General features: G+C 36.2%; 1 protein-coding gene across 1 annotated transcript; it reads right to left on the reverse strand.

The window, feature by feature from the left end:
* Positions 1 to 1,936: 1,936 nt before the first annotated feature.
* Positions 1,937 to 9,936, reverse strand: LOC107798535 (NAC domain-containing protein 73-like). Its single transcript, XM_075245293.1, has 4 exons — positions 9,810 to 9,936; positions 9,322 to 9,542; positions 8,466 to 8,655; positions 1,937 to 3,043 (listed from the first exon to the last, which is right to left on the reverse strand). The coding sequence occupies exons 2-4, from the start codon at positions 9,472 to 9,474 to the stop codon at positions 2,562 to 2,564; spliced, it is 825 nt and encodes a 274-aa protein (XP_075101394.1). The 5' UTR covers positions 9,475 to 9,542; positions 9,810 to 9,936; the 3' UTR covers positions 1,937 to 2,561.
* Positions 9,937 to 21,205: the final 11,269 nt, after the last annotated feature.

Consider the following 21,205-nt stretch of genomic DNA (forward strand, 5'->3'; position numbering starts at 1 on the left):
TCTCTATTTTCAAGTGTTTCAACCTTTAAAGTTTACCAGAAAAATTAAAATGATAGCATAAAGTCTTGAAATGGGAGGTACAGGTTCTGTATTGCAGCTAGCTGTAAGCTGTGTAGGCAACAATCTTAGCCCGTGGAAACGTGTGCATGGCACGTGGAAGTGTGTATAATCTACGTGGATGCTTAGTCAGCATGCCACTATATATACAGAGTTACACTGCAGAAACGAATAATGTTGACAAAATTTACCAGTGATAGCAAAGATGGAACAAAATTTGAAGAATTCGTGTTTAATTATAGTATTTCCTTGGAAAAAGATTATCATACCCCTACGTGGTTTCCATTGTATTAGCATTTGAACAAAATTTGAAGAATTCGTGTTTAATTATAGTGGGTGTTTGGACATAAGAATTGTAAAATTCCTGAAAAAAGGAAAAAAAATTTTCAAGTCAAAATGGTATTTGAAAATTAGAGTTGTGTTTGGATATGAATATAATTTTGGGTTGTTTTTGAAGTTTTGTGAGTGATCTGAGTGGAAATTTTGAAAAACAGCTTTTTGAAGTTTTTCAAATTTTCGAAAAATTCCAAAATCCATGTTAAAAGTAAAATTTTAAAAATTTATGGCCAAACACTGATTTGGAAAAAAGTGAAAATTTTTCGGAAAAAAGTGAAATTTTTGTTATGTCCAAACGGGCTCACATAGAAAAGATTAGCATACCGCTACGTGGTTTCCATTGTATTAGCATTTACCTTCCATTTCATTATATTAACTCGGAATTTGGTATATCATCCAATAAAATGTGAACATGGAGTGAATTAATCGAAAAGAACTTCAGAAGAAAGTTGCTGAAGATTGAAAAGATGATGTTTGTGTTGAAAGTTGAAACAATTTGGTCTGCTCAGGAAAGAAAAGAGCCAATGAAGTGAGGGAAAACATAAGACAAGAAATTACATAAATAAGAAATTACTTTGAAATGAAAGACAAATTTAGTAGGTAATTTAAGACAAGAAAAAGTGTCATTCATCTACACCGCCTTTTCAGTTTTTGTTTGAAGAAAGAATGGTATTCTTGTCCATCTTATACATCCAATGAGTATATATATAATCATTTTCATTTCCTAATCTACAAAATAATATTATATGTCATTCAACTACAGTACAAATAACATACATTAATTGACAGTAAATTTAATATGCATTATGAGTTAATTTCGCTTAAATATAGGTAAACGATTTCATTGATCCACTTTACTCTTTAATGGACACTATTGGCGCAAATCAAAATTAATCAGATCTCACAAGCCCTGGGGAAAATAATAAAAAATTTCCTTTGCCCTTAATTTTAAGGTGGTATTCCATTAATTCACGATCCTTGTTTACCCCCAAGTCCCAGTAACGTGCTGTATACAAACTGTATCTCCAGTAATATAGTTTGCTGCCTTCAAACTATTTTTGGCAGGGGTAAAGGATGGGAGAAAATTTTGGAAAATTCACTATATGTTTATTTTTCTTTTTTAATTATTTGGATCACGTGCGTAAAAATTAATGACAACGAGCACTGATGAGATATCAAAAGAATCTCTGTTGAGTAAACAATATCTTTTTATAAAACTTTACAGTTTCGGAAAATCTTAAGGGAAGAATGAAGAATTTCTTTTTTATTTTTCATCAGGTGTTTGGTACTCGTATTGTAACTTGATTAATTCAGATTTGCGTTGGATAAAGACCTATTAATCGAAGCCTCAAAACGGATACTGAACACCGGGGGCAAACTAAAACAAATAAAACTAAGTACCATACTTTCATGATCTATGCTATTTTCAATCTACCTAAGAAGTTTTTATTCCTAAGCTTAGAGGATAAGAATAGCACTTCTCGTGGTATAATTGTGGTGTCCGAATCAACTTCTGCATTAACTTGGTCCACCAAGGCTTGGACATACGAGCGACATGAATTCACCTTTTTTGACCTCTGTTGGAATTTAAATCTGAAACCTCATGGTTCTCAACTCACTTCATTCACGACTAAGCCACTACGAAGTATGACAATATATGCAGCTAAGAATTCCAATTAGCAAAATACAAGTCATGAGCACGAAAATAACGAAAATTTCAAAGGGAAATAAGTCACAGTTCACATTACTTTTTAAGTACATTAACTCTTCAATAACAAGTACTCCTATAGTCCTATTCACTACCTTTAGAAAAGAAAACAAAAGTTCATAAGCAACAGTATCATTGTTCAGCTTCCTCTAGTTTTCATAATTACAAGCAAATTAGGAAAGTAAGAAACGTCTATTTGGTTAAAAGTAACAATTTATCTATATTGGTCGAACTTTCCATAAATACTGTTGTATCTGAATTGGATCTTCCAAAAACGTACTACTTTTGAAGGATCAGACACGTATTTAACGATATTTGTAAGAGTCCTAGTAACATAAATTTTTATTCCTCCATCTTCTTCAGTACCTCAATCTTAACTTATTCATACATCAAACCCCACCCAAATTGTTCTTGTCAATGTTTAACCTAATAATATTAATTTCTTTTCCTTACAACTCCCTCATTCTTTGCTTTCATTATTTGAAGTTACATTAAACATAGATGAGTTATGAACATGGTATGAAATGAAAGGAGGGTTGTAATAATCAATTAAATTTGGGGTTTTTATAATAGGATTATTATCTTGCCTACTTAAAGATATTCTTGATCCACATTGTCTAGGCTGTGTTTGGTAAAAAACTTTAGAAACCACCAATTCACCATCTTTTTCCTCCTCATTATCACCTAAGTGATATTGATGCATTACCCAATTGGTTTTTTCAGGTTTTCTTTGCCTTCCATAATTTGTGTAAAGTACTAAAATCTTCTTGTAACCTTTTAAAACTCCACTTATAAAAACTGGTCTTGTTTTTCCAGTTTTATGCCATCTTGTTTCACCACCTTCAGTATTTGTATCAACTTTTCTCCTTTTTCTATTTCCTGTTGTGTATGCTTTTGAAGGCCTGTGAAAAAAGTGACGGATTTGACCTTCTTTATTCGCTCCTACATAGGGTTAAAAAACATAGGAAAAACGATTAGTTAGTAACCTGAAACCTACTATTCACTTGACGTATGATAAATTTCAGCGGCGGATGTAGCACTCGGACACTCGATTCAATTGAACTCAATACTTTTGACGCAAGACATAAATTTATATATAAAAATTCACTAAAATTTCAATAAATAGTAGGTCTGGAATCATAATTTTAAGGTTGAACTCCTAAAACTTAAATCTTAAACGCGCATCTGATAAATTTTATATTATTAGTGCATATAATTTAAATATCAATAAATGTTACTCCCTCTGTCATAATCTATATGACACTTTTCGTTTTTCGAGATTCAAACTTTTTTATTTTGACCGTATATTTGGACAATTTTTTTAGGTTTTTCGAAATAAAATTTACATATTTGAAAAACTATATAAAAAGTACCATTAAGTCACAATAATTAATAGCTCAAGATATTTAAAAGGCAATGAAAAAAATTACGGTCAAAGAATAATTCGTTTGACTTGATCTCGAAATTTAAACATCTTCACATAAATTGGGACAGAGAAATTACTATTCAAACTATATATTGTGTCATCCAATTGCATGTCCTATAAGAGCAGGTCACTTATGTACATTAATAATATTATATTTAATTTGCGTATAAAAAGTTAAACTCATAAAACATATAGTATTCAATAAACTTTACCACCATTCAAAAAGATGTACAGACGAACTACCAGAAATTTAACAAATTACTACGGCTTTCTTAATTTGAAACAAACCGCAGGAAAAACAAATGGTAATTTTTAGTCATTATATTCCTTTTAATCTTGTATACTCTCTTTTTACCAAATAGTTTACTTGGCGCCTTTAACCAAGTATTTTCCACTTTTGGAACTTTGCAAAATAACAAAATCCTCTCAATTCAGTTGCAGCCAGTATGGCTATTTTCTGTTATAAAACTTTAATTAAATCAAATGACCGAAGTGCATAAAATCTGGTGGAATAAAAGCCAGAATTTAGGGAGGGAAAAAAGAGATTAACAGATTTTCAGGGCTGGACTTTGCGAAAGAAAAAAAAGAAAAAAAAAGAATGAAACAAGTTAGCTAGTATGACCAAATGAAAAAAAGAAGCAGCATAAGTTAGCAAGCAAAACCATATTCTTATATGGTTATTTCCTTATGTGATGACCCAAAATATCATCTTTAAATTTAATGATTAATTATATGATTTAAGCACTGTTTACCATTACTCGACTTGAGCGTGCAGTCCATAAAAATATTTCGGAAAGTTTTCAGGTGAAAAAGGAATTAAAATGTGAATTAGAGCTTTAAAACTCAACTGAGTTGACTTTGGTCAACAGTTTGAGCAAACAGACTCGGATCAGTATTTTGACAATTTTGGTAGGTATGTATCGTGATTTGGGATTTAGGTGTATGCCCGAAATCAAATTCTGAGGTCCCTAGCCAGAGATATGGAATTTTGATGAAAAATTAAAAGTTTAAGTTCAAATAGTGACCGGATATCAAATTATGTGCAAACGACCCCGGAATAGAATTTTGATGATTCCAACAACTCCGTATGGTGATTTTGGACTTAGGAACGTGATCGGAATTTTATTTGGAAGTCCGTAGTAGAATTAGGCTTGAAATGCCGAAAGTTGAATTTTTGGGAAGTTTGACCGAGAGGTTGACTTTTTGATATCGGGGTCGAAATCCGATTCTGAAAATTTTTATAACTCAGTTATGTCATTTATGACTTGTGTGCAAAATTTGAAGTCATTCCGAATTGATCTGATGTATTTTGACACAAGATATAGAATTTGAAAGTTCAAAATTCATTGATTTTGATTTGAGGTGCGATTTGTCATCTTGATTTTGTTTGATATAGTTTGAAGCCTCGACTAAGTTCGTATGGTATTTTGGGACATGTTGGAATAATTGGTTAAGGTCCCGAGGGTCTCGGGTGGATTTCGGAAGGTAAACGGAATGGATTTCGGACAAAGAGTGCTGGAAATTTCTGTTGCAGAAATTTCATGCGTGGAGCCAAATTTGGGAGCTTATATCTCGCAATTCATAAGGAATCAGAAAATGTGCAAAACATGAAAGTTGTAGTCGTTTGATTATAGGTTCCAGAAAGTTAAACTATAAATTATTTGGACATTTGTAAAGAAAGTTATGACCGATTGAATGAAGGCTGGTAGAGCAGTTTTGCCAGAAATTTCGCCAGATATTCTGATGCATGCAGCAGACTATGGGAGCTTATATCTCGCAATGCATAAGGAATCAGAAACATTGCAAAACATGAATGTTGTAGTCGGTGGATTCAAGTTTTCATAACGTTAAACCATTTATCATTTGGACATTTGTACATAAAGTTATGATCAATTGAAGTAAGACTGGTAGAGCTATTTCTGGTGGACTTTTAGTGACGAAAAATGGACCTTTAGTGACGGATTGACAGAAACTTAAAGACCAAAAATGATCATTTCATTCATTTCGTTTTGGATTTTTGGAGCACGGTTCTTGGGCGATTTTTACGGGAAAATATTGGGGTAAGTGTTCCTTATCCTATATTGATTATATTTCATGATTCCATACTCATTTACATCATGAATCCGTGAATTTATGGAAGAAAAATCAAGATTTTTGCAAAATCTTCCAAAAACAAAAATTTAAGATTTGGAGGTCGAGTTGTTATCGGATTTTGGTAAAATTGGTATGGGTGAACTCGTAATTGAATGGGTTGTCAGATTTTTTAAGTTTCGCCGGATTCTGAGATGTGGGTCCCACGGGCAAATTTTGAGCTAATTTCGGATTTTAATGAAAATATAATATTTTCTTATGAAATTGATTACTATAATTTTTGTTGACTGTATCGAATTAATTATGACTAGATACGAGTCGATCAGAGTCAGAAAATCGAGGAAAAAGCATAATACTTGATTAAATTGGAGCAAGTCGAGGTAAGTGACTTGTCTAACCTTGTGTGGGGAAAATTTCCCCTAGGATTGGTATTGATGTGATTATTGAAATATGTTGAAAGTCGTGTGCACGAGGTGACGAGTGTGTACACGGGCTAAATTGCGAAAGATTATATTTTAAAATTATGTAGATCACCGTTGCGCATTTATTAAATTATTTTATCTTGTTATATTCTTCATTATTGATCTGAGATATATACTTCAAATTTGTTTGATCTTTTCTTACTAATTGTTTTACCTGTTTAGTTAAAACTTGGTTTCTTTTATTCTGTGCATTATTTGAAGGTTGATTTTCTTTAAATTAAATATTATTAATATGAAGTATTTGACATTTTAAAACTTGATATTGAAGCAACGTAGTAAAGATTTTGAAATATTATTTTCCTAAATTATTTTCTCCTGAATATTTTTATACTCATTGTGAGGGAGCCGTGCGCTCTTTATTGTGGAAAACTATTATTGATAATTTATTTTGGCATGAGTCGTGAGCTCTTTATTGTGGAAAAATATTGTTGTTGAATTATTTTGGCAAGTTAAATTATTTGAGCACTTGAGGTGCAAATTGTGATATATTGTGATATTGATACGCATGCGGTGGTATAAGGTCTGGGTGTTGAAACGCATGCGGTGAGATAAGGGTGGCTTGATACGCGTGGCTAGTAGGGGAACTACTAGAAGTCATGCGGTGTGATAAGGGTGGCTAAAACGCGGGATGCTATTTCGGAAAAAAATATTTTCTTTAAATAAATTGTGAAGGCTCCCGCGGTGATATAAGGAAATGAGATATTGTGAATTTATTTATTATTTGGGACTACAAGGCGGTACCTCGGGAGTTCCCTTGTTGATATTGATTTATGGCCATAGTTGCTTTCGATTAATTGTTGCGATTTTCATAAAGTTGAAGGAAATTCTGTTTTGATTCCACGAGATATTATTTGTAATTATTTGATGTCATTAAATGTGACATACTATTTGATTCATTTCCAATGTCATTTTATTTTACTACATTAATAAACATTTTACCATGCCATTATTATATTCCAGTAGGGCCTCACCTGACCTCGTCACTACTCTACCGAGCTTAGGCTTGGCATTTACTGGGTACCGCTGTGGTGTACTCATACTACGCTTCTGCACATCTTTTTGTGCAGATCCAGGTACATTTTACCAGCCTTGACGTCAGTGAATTACTTGCGCACGGAGATTTCGAGGTATATCTGCCAGCGTCCGCAGACTCCGGAGTTCCCTTCTATCATTTTATGTTGCTTCCTTATATTTTATTTAGACCTTGACATATAGAGACATTGAGAATAAATTCTTAGAACCTTGTGACTTATTTCTACTGAATTTTGGGAGTTGAAATTGTTTGAATTGTAGTTTATTTATTTCAGATATTTATTATTATTCCGCATTGATAGGCTTACCTAGTATTAGAGACTAGGTGCCACGACATCCTACGGAGGGAATTTGGGGTCGTGACACCTTATTTCCTAAACCATTACTTAGTTATAATATTTTGGCGGAGTCATAATATGAACTTTATTGGTTCTAGATTCTAGGATAGTAACATCAAGTGTTAGTGACTGTATTCTGAATTTAATTTTTGTACATATTTTATGATTTTTTTAAATTTAAATACATTGTTCGAACTAAAGTTATTATGTACAGAGGCGAATCCAAAATTTAAATTCTATGGGTTCAACCATTAAGGTTTTTAGCATTACATCATTATATTTTTAAAGTTATGAGTTCATATTTATTATTTATTGTAATTTTAATAAATTTTTACACATAAATTTATAATTCGCAATAAAAGCACTGGGTTCAGTTGAACCCGGTGTTAGAGGGCTGGATCCGCCCCTGACTATGTACCTCACCTTCTAGCTACGCCAAGTTCCACAACAAAATTCCCATTGTACGTTAGGTTGACGAGTTCACGATTGAAAGACTAAGAAGAAAAGGAAAGAATAATAATAGTACGTAAAAGAGACTATGGATTAGCTAAATTAGGCAAACTTTTAACTTCAAACTAGTTAGTAACACCCCACGCAATTATCACCACTTTTTACCCTATATTAAAATGATATAAGCTGTATATATTAACAATGTAATTTTTTTAAAATATTATCCGTATAAATTCACCTTTCTAGGAGTTATTTTCGATAGTATTAGGTTATCAATTAATGTTTACTATATAAATATGTCTGTAATTACCTTTTAAGTAACATGACCATACAACTATCTTTTACACTATGAACTTAAACTCTATTAAACATTATACACAAGCACGTCGAATAATATGTTTTTGCCTTAAATGACAATATTCAGAATATAAATCCATAACAAAGGAATAAAATTAGGACAAGAAAACATGATGAATCTTCTCTTTTTGGTTTTTTCTTTTCATTGACAGGTCGTAGAATTTGAATTAATAAATAAAGGAAATTACCTGGTAATTTCTCTGGATGAGTGTAGCAAATTCCATTTTCTCCATCAATGGTTGGAATGAATTCGTTAATTAGAGGATGAAGCTTATGAGTATCTGAAAATACCTTTGCTTTTAAATGCTCAAGAATTTCTTGATCAGAAGGATCAAACTTCACTCCAGCTGGTAGACCAGGCAAATCATGTATTCCCCTCTAGTAATTCCAATTATATATGTAAATTAGCCGCTAATAAATTAGTTCAAATATAAAAAACTACGTGACTTAAAAAAAATATATAAAAAGTTTTACCCTCGGTTATACTTTAGAACTATTTATATCAATGATTTTGTATTGTCTTTGTCTTTAGAGATTGAGAGCATTCCACATGTCAAAATACGTTTTCGAAAAAAAATTCGAAAATTTATCTATCTACTTTAGAGAGTGGGTTGCTCTAGTGGTGAGTTCGACTTCCAACCAAGAGGTTATGAGTTCGAGTCACCCCAAGAGCAAGGTGGGGAGTTCTTGGAGGGAGGGAGCCGATGGTCTATCGGAAACAGCCTCTCTACCCTAGGGTAGGGGTACCCTCCCCAGACCCCATTAGTGAGATTATAATGATTGTTGTTGTTGTTATTGTTGTTGTTTTAGACCATGGTTTAATATTACCTCCAATATATTTTAGGTCGAAACTTTATTAAGGTCAAAAGCAAATAGTAGACAATTTACTAGCAATACGGGCATGAACGACCCTAAAATATAACAGAGAATAAAACTAATTAATATATTTCAAATAATAGAAGAATATTTCTGATCTTTTCCCAAAAATGAAAAGGTCGCAGATTACTACTAAAAACCTAACACGTATAGATATATCATGAATACCTGATTTTGAAGCTCAATGCTATGGCCACATGAAGGGCAAGTTATTGTTCTAACTTGATGATCAACTTTTGAGATTATAACACTTTTTTCCTCTGATGTAGCTTTGATTAATTGGAGTGATTCTTGATCATTTGATTCATTGCACCATGTCATGATTTCTCTGCTATTGCTCTTATTCCTATTCACCTTCCTTTTCCAGTTTCCTCTTCTTCCTCCCCTAACTGAAAAAGAAAAAAAAACAAGAACGCTGTAAAACAACAACAACATAGCCAGTGTCTGGGGAAGGTAGTATATTCGCAGACCTTATCCCCTACCTTGTTGAGGTAGAGAGAGTATTTCCAGAAGAGTCTCGGTTCAAAAATTCACATAAGATAAAACGGGAAAAAAGAAAAGGAAAGGAGAAGGAATTTATAAATATTAAAGCACGTTTATTGAGTTAAACCAAATCTAAACAAAATCTAGTAAGAAATTGAAATATTCACTCTTACTTTTTTGGTTTCTTCACGTTTCTGTGATTGAAATGAACCAAAAAAATAGAAGAAATCCAAGGCTTCATATGTTAAACCCTCAAAGAGAGAAAAGATAGAAGAAAATAAAGGAGAGGGGGTTCAGACTATTACCTTGCTTGTGTTTATGTGAAAGGAACAACTAGAAAGAATATTTTCTACATAAAAGGAGGGAAAAAAATATTAAAGGAAAATAGGTTGCTTAGACGTCAAGTCTGGTTTTGTTTGTGTGTATATACACATGTACCAGAATATATGCAGTTTGTAAGGTCCCATTTCTTACTATTCCATGATTCTTATAAGTATGTATTTAACTTATATGCATTGACAGTTAATATTCACCAATAGAATTTTAACATGTTATAATAGATATATAACTTGATTTTTTGTTTAATTTTACTAATTTCTTTTAATGAACGATTAAACCTGTAGTTATTTTTTAGGCGATCGGATAGTGTAAAATATATTCTTTAAACTATCAATGTTGAAGACATATATAATTAATTAAATCAAGTGTTCTCTATATCTCTAACAACTTAAAATTTTAGATGAGTTGATCCTACACTTCAACGTGGTGTTAGAGAAGACAGAGATTCTGGGTTTGAATCTCACCAACACCCAATTATTAAAAAAGAATTTTTACGTAGTTGAACGTCACTTGAACCATGAAATAAAATTTCAGGGTGAGGGTGCGTGTTAAAGAGATAATTAAATAAATAAAAGTGTATTTTCCCTAACAACTTAATTTTTAGATGAAGTTATCACACTTCAACAATCAATATACTCAATTTGTATTTATCCATCACTATTTTAACAAAGAAAACAAAAGATTAGTAAATCAAGTAGTAATATTTTTTTAAAAATAAAACTATCCAGATGGAGGTTCTAGGTTATGTTGTATTTCACAAAAACGAACATGAGGGGAGCATAAACCATACCTCGAAACTAATACAACAGGGGCGATACCATCACCAAATAAAATTGAGGAGGACTGAGAAAATAAAAACGCATAGGTCCTCACTCCAAACACTATATACAACTCTAGCTAATAAAGAAATTATATTTTTCATACTTTGTTCTTATTGTGGGCAACTGCCATTTATTAAGAAGGAATACACTTTTAGCCATGTTTGGGAGTTGTTGGAAGTTCTGGAAACTCTTGGCCTGATTAGAAGTAACAACAAGTTTAGCGAGACAATCAGCTACTTGGTTACCCTCCCTAAGGCAATGTTGCATGCAAACATTAGCATCATTTATGGAGTTGATGATATTGTCCACAATATGCTTAATCTTGAGGTTGTTGGCCTCTTTCTTTGTCAACATATTTGCAATGATCAGAGAGTCGAGTTTAAGAACAAAATTAGTGAACCCATGATGGCTACACCGTTTCACTCCAAACTCACCTGCAAGAGCTTCAGTCATATTATTGATATTACTCTATACGGGGACTGAGAAAGCCATGATCAAATCACCATTACTATTTCTCACAATACCCTCAATACCTGCCGCGCAAGTTTCTTTGATGAAGCTCCCATTAGTATTGACCTTGATAGTATTTGCCGAGGGTGTTTCCCATCTAACTTGCTTTCAAGTTTGAATCGGCTTGAGTTTTTCTATCTTATCACAATAAGTAGGCCACTAGACCTTGCTATCAATACCAGGAACTACCTTCGCAATTGCCTGCTTGATGATCCAGACCCCTTGGTACTTCATAACATTATGGTTAAACTTGTTCTTATTGCTATATCTACATGAGGTCTATTGCTTCCAAATTTCCCAGCATATGATAGTAGGCGCAATCTGCATAATCTGTTTGTGTATTGTGTTAGTAGTTTTTGCATCCCATCATCTCTTGAAAATTCCAATAATAGGTTCAAGTTAATGCTTCATTCCCTGAGGTTTGCCTATTTCATTCCATATGAACTGTGCTGCATCACTTCCATTGGACACATGCTGCATGGTCTCAATCTGTGAATGATTACAACAAAAACATCTAGAAATAATGTTAGTACCAAATTTGCTAATAATGTCATCAAAATGGAGTCTTTTCTTAAAAATCCTCCAAGTTAAAAAAGAGCATTTAAAAGGGATAGAGTTATGCCAAACCTTACTGATGAACTCATTTTTTTGCCTTCGCGCTCTAATAGAGTGCCAGACAGAGTTGTTGGAGAACAAACCATTTTGAGAGATATTCCAATTTGGAAAATCCTTAGTGTTACTATTACCCATAGTGATCTTAGAGATAATGTCAACAATATGAGCAAGAAGAATATCATTCAACTTTGTAGTATCCCATATCCCATTGCAAATATAATGCTTGACTTGAAGTTTAGCAGATTTTCTTTGATCTTGAACAAGCATGGCCAATGCCCCATAACTTGTCCAATTGTCCCACCAGAAACTCGAGTTTCCTGCTTAAATTTTCCAGATGATGTTAGGCTCAACCTTCTTCTTAATCTTCATCATACCTTTCCAGGCGTGAGAGTCAGAGGAGATAGGAATTTTGGCCACAACATGAGCTCTCTTACAATATTTATTCCTAAAGAAGGTAGCCCAAAGTGAGGGTTGGGTTCTAAACCTCCACCATCTTTTAATGTTAAGAGACTCCGTAATATCATCTATCCTTCTAATACCCACACCACTTTCCTCTTTAGACGAACAAAGGTTCTTCCAGGCACTCCAGTGATAGTTATTTTTTCTTCGGAAGTTCCCCAAAAGAAATTAGCAAAATGTTTCTCCATGAGTTTGGGCATACTTTTAGGGGGATTCAAGGCAGATAGAATATATATGGGGAGAGATTGTAAAACATGTTTAATTAGGTTCAGCTTACCCCCATAGGAGAGCATTCTACCATGCCAAGCATTGAACTTCTTCACAATATTAGACAACATACCATCGAACAGAGTAGTATTTTTCCTTCCTTGATAAATAAGACACCCCAGATAGTTGAAAGGGAAGCTTTTATCTATAAAACCTGAAGCATTTCTGATCTTGTTAATCCTGCTAGCTGAGGTGTTAGGGGCAGTGATGAAGAAGCTTTTTACATCATTAACTTTCTGACCTGAGGCATTCTCATACCTCCTGATCACCTTCTTGATAAGTTTAATAGACTTATTATCCCCTCCACTAAAGATAATAATATCATCGGCATAGGCTAGGTGGTTAATAATGGGGCCTCTGCAATCCATAGTGAATGGAGTAAAATTGGTCATACTAATGAGACTGTTGAGAGATCTGGATAATTTTTCAGCTCCAATAATGAAAAGAGATGGGGATAAGGGATCCCCTTGTTTGAGCCATTGAGAAGAGGTGAAGAAGTCTTTTCTAGTACCATTAATAATGATAGAATACCAGACATCATCAACCAGTCTAAAGATTAGGTCAATCCATTCTTCATTGAAAGCAAACTTCCTCATAACTTCCATAATAAAGGTCCATGACATTCCGTCGTAGGCTTTTTCCATATCAAGTTTCATAATGATATTGCCACTAGTGTTAACCTGTTTAATATTCTGGACAATCTTTGAGCAAGTAGAACATTTTCAATAATCATTCTCCATTTGATGAAGCCGCTTTGATTCTCGGATATGATCTTGTTAAGCAAGGGATTGAGCCTTCTAGACAAGATTTTAGAAATAATTTTGTAGGAGAAGTTACTCAGACTAATTGGCCCGAGGTCAGAGAAAACCATAGGAGATTCCACTTTTGGTATAAGAACCAAACAAGTATGTGAATAAAATTTGATAAGCCCTCTACCATTGAAGAAATCCTGGACAAAATCCTGCATATCATCTTAGATAATATTCCAACATTTGTGATAAAGAGTCCCATTGTAGCCATCTGGCCCCGCTGAGCTAGAAGAACTCATGCTAAACACACCTTCCTTGATTTCCTCATATTCAGGTATGACACTGAGGTTGACATTGTCCTCCTCAGTTATGCAGTTGGGGATGTAGTTAGGAATGTCATGATCTCTGAAATCATGATGAAAGTTGAAAAGGTGTTGGAACTAATGGACCCCAGCTTTAGCAATGTTATATTTCCCTTGGATCCAGTTGTCTCTATGATTCTTTATTCGATGAAGCCAAAGTTTTCTTCTTCTATCTCTGATAACACTATGAAAATAAGTGGTATTGGAATCACCTTCCTCAAACCATCTGATTTTAGCCTTCTATTTCAACAAGGTATCTTGCATTCCCATCCACCTGATATATTCAACATGCCCTTTGTTCAGCTCTTCTCTGGATTGAGCATTGTTATTGAGAAGGTCAAGTAGTTCCTCCAGTTCTTGTATCTTTGCTTCCCAGATGTTGACTTGATTAAAAATATTACCAATGACTTCTTTAGACTAGTGAGTAAGCTTCCTACTTAAAAGCTTCAATTTCTGTTATAGCCTCCACATAGGATTTTCATTAATCTGAGTGTGCCACACTTCTTCTACCAACTGCAAAAAATCTGGTTGATTCGACCAGAAATCAAGGAATTTAAAAGTATTTGATCCCATTATTGTCACAACCCGGAATTTCCACCGTCTGGACCGTGATGGCGCCTAACATTTCACTTGCTAGGCAAGCCAACGTTAGAGAATCATTTAAACCAATCCTTATTCCCATTCAGTAAATAATAATAATTAACTAAGATGAAATATAATAAGTGCGGAATAATATAAAAAATTATATTAATTACTACCACCCAGATCTGGAGTTACAATTCACGAGCATTCTAGAATTTACTACAAGTGATAGTCTAAAAGAAATACAACTGTCGGAATGAAAGAAACAGTAGAACATAAAAGATAGTCGGGGACTTCAAGATTTGTGAACGCCGACAGATCTACCTTGAGTCTTCGGATAGCGGCCCAATAGCAAAAATCTTGATCACCCCAAGCCGGTACCAAAATTTGCACAGAAAGTACAGAGTGCAGTATCAGTACAACCGACCCCATGTACTGGTAAGTGTCGAGCCTAACCTCGACGAAGTAGTGACGAGGCTAAGGCAAGGCACATACAAATCAACCTGTACAATTTAATAGTGTATATACAAATAACAGTAATGAAGAGCTAGATAGAAAATATCGGGAGGGAAAAACATGCTGGGGGAAATACGAAATGAATAGCAACAACAGAATGAGAACTGGAACAATCAATATACTATGAATCAACAGGAACACGAATACAGTCAAAGAAAAATGCACGGTATCGCCCTTCGTGCTTTTACTCTCAATCTCACCATAAAATCAATAGAAACAGCACGACATCACCCTTCGTGCATTAACTCTCATATCATGGCACGACATCACCCTTCGTGCTTTTACACTCACAATATGACACGACATCACCCTTCGTGCATTAACACTCACAATATGGCACGACATCACCCTTCATGCATTAACACTCACAATATGGCACGACATCACCCTTTATGCATTAACACTCTCCCTTACCATAATGCAATGAATAAATAACAATAGGGAGATAAAATAACAATTACAACCCTTACTTCAACATTTGGTTCCACAATATCAATCTCAACTTTGAAATAAATACTCAATTATCACCAGAAAATCCGTAAACATGACGAGAACGATCAATTTAACAACATTAGTATAAACAAGTAAAAATTAGGCATAAGAAAGAGATAATATAAGAAAAACGGGGGAAACAGGAAAAACAGGTAAATTGGCGGCGCATAAGTACTCGTCACCTCACATATACGCCGCTCACATGAATTTCACACAGCAAATAATTTGAGGTTCCTAATTCCCTCAAGTCAGGGTTAGACACAGCACTTACCTTGCTCCGAAGGCCACTCAATTGTCAATCACAACTTTTTCTTAAGAATTCACCTCCAAACCACTCGTATCTATTAAAAAAATGACTCAATAATATCAAATATTGCTAAAGGAATCAATTATATTGCATAAATTAAATTTCCCAAATTTTTCCTCCCAAAAGTCAAAAATCGACCCTGGCCCGCTTGGTCAAAACCCGAGGTTCAGACCAAAATCCATTTACCTATTCACCCCCGAGCTCGGATATAAAATTGGTTTTAGAATCCGACCTCAAATTGAGATCTAAATCCCCAAATTTTTGAAATCCCTCGTTTCTACCCAAATCCTTAATTCTACCGTAAAAATTCTAGATTTTTAGGTTGAAAATTTATGAAATAAAGTGGGTAATTGAAAGAAAATCGTTTAGAATCACTTACCAATACTTTGGGAAAGAAAATGACTCTTGAAAATCGCCTCTAGTCCGTTTGGTTTTTGAGAAAATGAAATAAGTGGCCAATTCCCATTTTGATTCTATTTTAAGTGCTGGGCGACAATGTTCATCGCGTTCACGAGAGAACTATCGCATTTGCGAAGATTATAAGCTGCCAAGCCTTCGCGTTCGCGAGACCTTGTTCGCGTTCGCGTAGGCTACCCCCTGGCCTTCGCGTTCGCGAGACATTGCTCGCGTTCACGATGAAGGAAAGACTGACTCCCCCCTCCCCAATGCTTAACATTACGCGTTCGCGAAGGGCATCGCCCCCATCGCTTCGCGTTCACGACCAAGCCTTCGCGTTCGCGAAGAAGAAAATTCCAGCATGACCAGCTTACCCTTCACGTTCGCAAGAGAGCCTTCGCGAACGCGAATAAGGACATACCAGAACACCTGCTATAGCAAAATACCAGATTTTTCTAATTCCAAAATATCCCGTAGCCTATCCGAAACTCACCCGAGCCCTCGGGGCTCCAAACCAAACATGCACCCAAGTCTAAAAATATCATACGAACTTGCTAGCATGATCAAATCGCCAAAACAACACCTAGAACTACGAATTTAGCACCAAATCAAATAAAATTCTCAAGAACACTTTAAAAATTTCTATCTTCACAACCGGACGTCCGAATCACGTCAAACCAATTCCGTTTCTCACCAAATTTCATAGACAAGTCTTAAATAACATAATGAACCTGTACTAGGCTCCGGAATCAAAATACATGCCCGATACCAACAAGATCAAACGTTAACCAAATTCTTAAAAATAATAAATTTTCAGACTTTTAATTTTTATCAAAACTTCATAACTCGAGCTAGGGACCTCCGAATCCGATTTCGGGCATACGCCTAGGTCCCATAATTCGATACGAACCTACCGAGACCGTCAAAATACGGATCCAGGCCCATTTACCAAAAATGTTGGCCGAAGTCAACCAAAATCAATTTTAAGGCAAAAATTCTTATTTTCATCAATTTTCAACATAAAAGTTTTCCGGAAACACGCCCGGACTGTGCATGCAAATCGAGGAGGGTAAAAATGAGATTTTTAAGGCTTAAGAGTGCAGATTCAAGTTCTAAAACATTCGATGACCTTCTTAGGTCATTACATTCTCCACCTCTAAAACAGCCGTTCGTCCTTGAACGGACATCGAAAAGTACTCGAGCTGGCGAAAATGTGGGGATATCTACTCCGCATATCGGACTCAGACTCCCAAGTAGCTGTCTCAATAGGCTGACCTCTCCACTACACTCGAACTGAAGGGTAACTCTTTGATCTTAACTGGCGAACTTGCCGGGCTAGAATAGCCATCGGCTCCTCCTCGTAAGTCAAATCCTTGTCCAACTGGACAGAGCTGAAATCTAACACATGGGACGGATCACCGTGATACTTTCGAAGCATGGACACATGGAACACCGGATGAACTGCTGATAAGCCGGGTGGCAATGCAAGCTTGTAAGCCACCTCTCCCACTCTCTCCAGAATCTCAAAAGGTCCGATATACCTAGGGCTCAACTTGCTCTTCTTTCTGAACCTCATTACACCCTTCATGGGTGATACCCGAAGAAACACTCTCTTCCCGACCATGAATGCAACATCACGAACTCTGTGGTCGGCATAACTCTTCTGCTGGACTGAGCTGTGCGAAGTCGATCCTGAATGATTTTGACCTTATCCAAGGCATCCTGTACTAAGTCTGTGCCCAACAACTGAGCCTCCCCTAGCTCAAACCATTCGACCGGCGATCGACACCGTCTACCATATAGTGCCTCATAGGGAGCCACCTGAATGCTCGACTGATAGCTGTTGCTGTAGGCAAACTCTGCAAGGGGCAATAACTGATCCCACGATCGTACGAAGTCTATAACACATACGCGTAGCATATCCTCCAAGATCTGAATAGTACGCTCGAACTGCCCATCCGTCTGAGGATGGAATGTTGTGCTCAACTCAACCCGCGTACCCAACTCACGCTGTACTGCTCTCCAAAAGTGCGAGGTGAACTACGTACCTCGATCAAAAATGATAGACACGGGCACACCGTGAAGACGAACGATCTCACGAATGTAAATCTCTTCCAACCGCTCCGAAGAATAGGAAACTGCCACAGGAATGAAGTGCACTGACTTGGTCAGCCTGTCCACAATGACCCAAACTGCATCGAACTTCCTCTGAGTCTGTGGGAGTCCAACAACAAAATCCATAGTGATACGCTCTCACTTCCACTCAGGAATCTCTAACCTCTGAAGTAAACCTCCAGGTCTCCGATGCTCGTACTTGACTTGCTGACAATTCAGACACCGAGCTACATATGCAACTATATCCTTCTTCATCCTCCTCCACCAATAATGTTGTCGTAAGTCCTGATACATCTTGGCGGCACCCAGATGAATAGAATACTGGGAACTATGAGCCTCCTCTAGAATCAACTCATGAAGTCCATCCACATTAGGCACGCAAACACGACCCTGCATCCTCAAAACTCCATCATCACCGACCGTAACCTGCTTGGCATCACCGTGCCGCACCGTGTCCCTAAGGACAAGCAAATGAGGGTCATCATACTATCGCTCCCTGATGCGCTCAAACAACGAAGACCGAGTGACGATAAAGGCTAGAACACAACTAGGCTCATAAACATCCAACCTCACGAACTGATTGGCCAAAGCCTGAACATCTAGTGCAAGCGGTCTCTCACCGACTGGAATATGCGCAAGGCTACCCATACTAGATGACTTTCTACTCAAAGCATCGATCACCACATTGGCCTTCCCGGGATGATATAATATGGTGATATCATAGTCTTTCAATAGCTCCAACCATATTGAGAACGATCAATTTAACAACACTAGTATAAACAAGTAGCAATTAGGCATAGGAAAGAGACAATATAAGAAAAACGGGGGAAACAGGTAAATTGGCAGCGCATAAGTACACGTCATCTCACATATATGCCACTCACATGAATTTCACATAGCAAATAATCTGAGGTTCCTAATTCTCTCAAGTCAGGGTTAGACACAACACCTTGCTCCGAAGGCCACTCAATTCTCAATCACAACTTTCCTCTAGAATTCACCTCCAAACCACTCGTATCTATTCAAAAATGACTCAATAATATCAAATATTACTAAAGGAATCAATTATATTGCATAAATTAAATTTCTCAAATTTTTCCTCCAAAAACTCGAAAATCGACCCCGAGCCCGCTTGGTCAAAACCCGAGGTTTGGACCAAAATCCATTTATCTATTAACCCCCGAGCCCGGATATATAATTATTTTTGGAATCCGACCTCAAATTGAGGTTTAAATCCCAAATTTTTGAAGTCCCTAGTTTCTACCCAAACCCCTAATTCTACCATGAAAACTCTAGATTTTTAGGTTGAAAATTTATGAAATGAAATGGATAATTGAAAGAAAATAGTTTAGAATCACTTACCAACACTTTGGGGAGAAAAATGACTCTTGAAAATCACCTCTAGTCCATTTGGTTTTTGAGAAAATGAAATAAATGGCCAATTCCCGTTTTGATTCTGTTTTAAGTACTGGGCGGTAGTGTTCATCACGTTCGCGAGAGCACTGTCGCGTTCGCGAAGAGTATAAGCTGCCAAGCCTTCACGTTCGCGTAGGCTACCCCCTGGCCTTCACGTTCACAAGAAATTGCTCGCGTTCAGGATGAAGGAAGTACTGACTCACCTCCCCCTCCAGTGCCTAACACTATGCGTTCGCGATGAGCTTGTCGCGTTCGCGAAGGGTAACGCCCCCATCGCTTCGCGTTCGCGACCAAGCCTTCACGTTCACGAAGAAGAAAATTCCAGCCTGACCAGCTTACCCTTCGCGTTCGCGAGAGAGCCTTCACGAACGCGAAGAAGGACATACAAGAACACCTGCTGCAGCAAAATACCAAATTTTTCTAAGTCCAAAACATCCCGTAGCCTATCCGAAACTCACCCGAGCCCTCGGGGTTCCAAACCAAACATGCACCCAAGTCTAAACACATCATACGAACTTGCTCGCGCGATCAAATCGCCAAAATAACACGTAGAACTACGAATTTAGCACCAAATCAAATGAAATTCTCAAGAACACTTTAAAAACTTCTATTTTCACAACCGGACGTCCGAATCACGTCAAACGAATTCCGTTTCTCACTAAATTTCACAGACAAGTCTTAAATATCATAATGAACCTGTACCGGGATCCAGAACCAAAATACGAGCCCGATACCAACAAGATCAAACGTTAACCAAATTCTTTAAAATAATAAATTTTCAGACTTTTAATTTTCATCAAAAATTCATAACTCGAGCTAGGGACCTCCGAATTCGATTCCGGGCATATGCCGAGGTCCCATGATTCGATACGGACCCACCGAGATCGTCAAAATACAGATCCAGGCCCGTTTATCAAAAATATTGACCGAAGTCAATAAAAATTAACTCTTAAGGAAAAAATTCTTATTTTCATCAATTTTCAACATAAAAGTTTTCCGGAAACACGTCCGGACTGGGCATGCAAATCGAGGAGGGTAAAAATGAGATTTTTAAGTATTAAGAGTGCAAATTCGAGTTCTAAAATATAAGATGACCTTCTTGGGTCATCACAATTATGTTGGCTATTATAGCTTTTAACAAGAAGAGGTCGATAGTCGGAGCCAATTCTAGCTAGATGCCTCACCATATTATGTTGAAACAGTTGAGACCATTGATCGTTAATGAAGACCATATCAAGTCTTTTCCAAATCATTTTTTAGGCTCCCAATTGTTACACCATGTGAACTTGCGGCCAACATACCCCAATTTGACAACTTCACACGTAGCCATACAATTGCTGAAATCTAGAATTTTATGCATTCTATGAGGTCTACCCCTTTATTCTCTTCAGAATCCAGAATAATATTAAAATCACCACAAATGCACCATGGCCCGGTAATCTGACCATGAGCAAATTCCAAACTACTCCACAAAACTTTCCTTTCAATTGTAGTGCATTTTACATAAACAACAGTAAGAAAGAGATTGCAATTGGCATTGGCATAATTAATTTGGATAGTGATATGTTGGTCGTAATTAGCAATAACACTAGTCTGGTAGTTACCAAGCCACATAAACCAAAT

The sequence above is a fragment of the Nicotiana tabacum genome, chromosome 23 (genome assembly GCF_000715075.1).
Source record: "Nicotiana tabacum cultivar K326 chromosome 23, ASM71507v2, whole genome shotgun sequence".
In the NCBI taxonomy this organism is placed as follows: Eukaryota; Viridiplantae; Streptophyta; class Magnoliopsida; order Solanales; family Solanaceae; genus Nicotiana; species Nicotiana tabacum.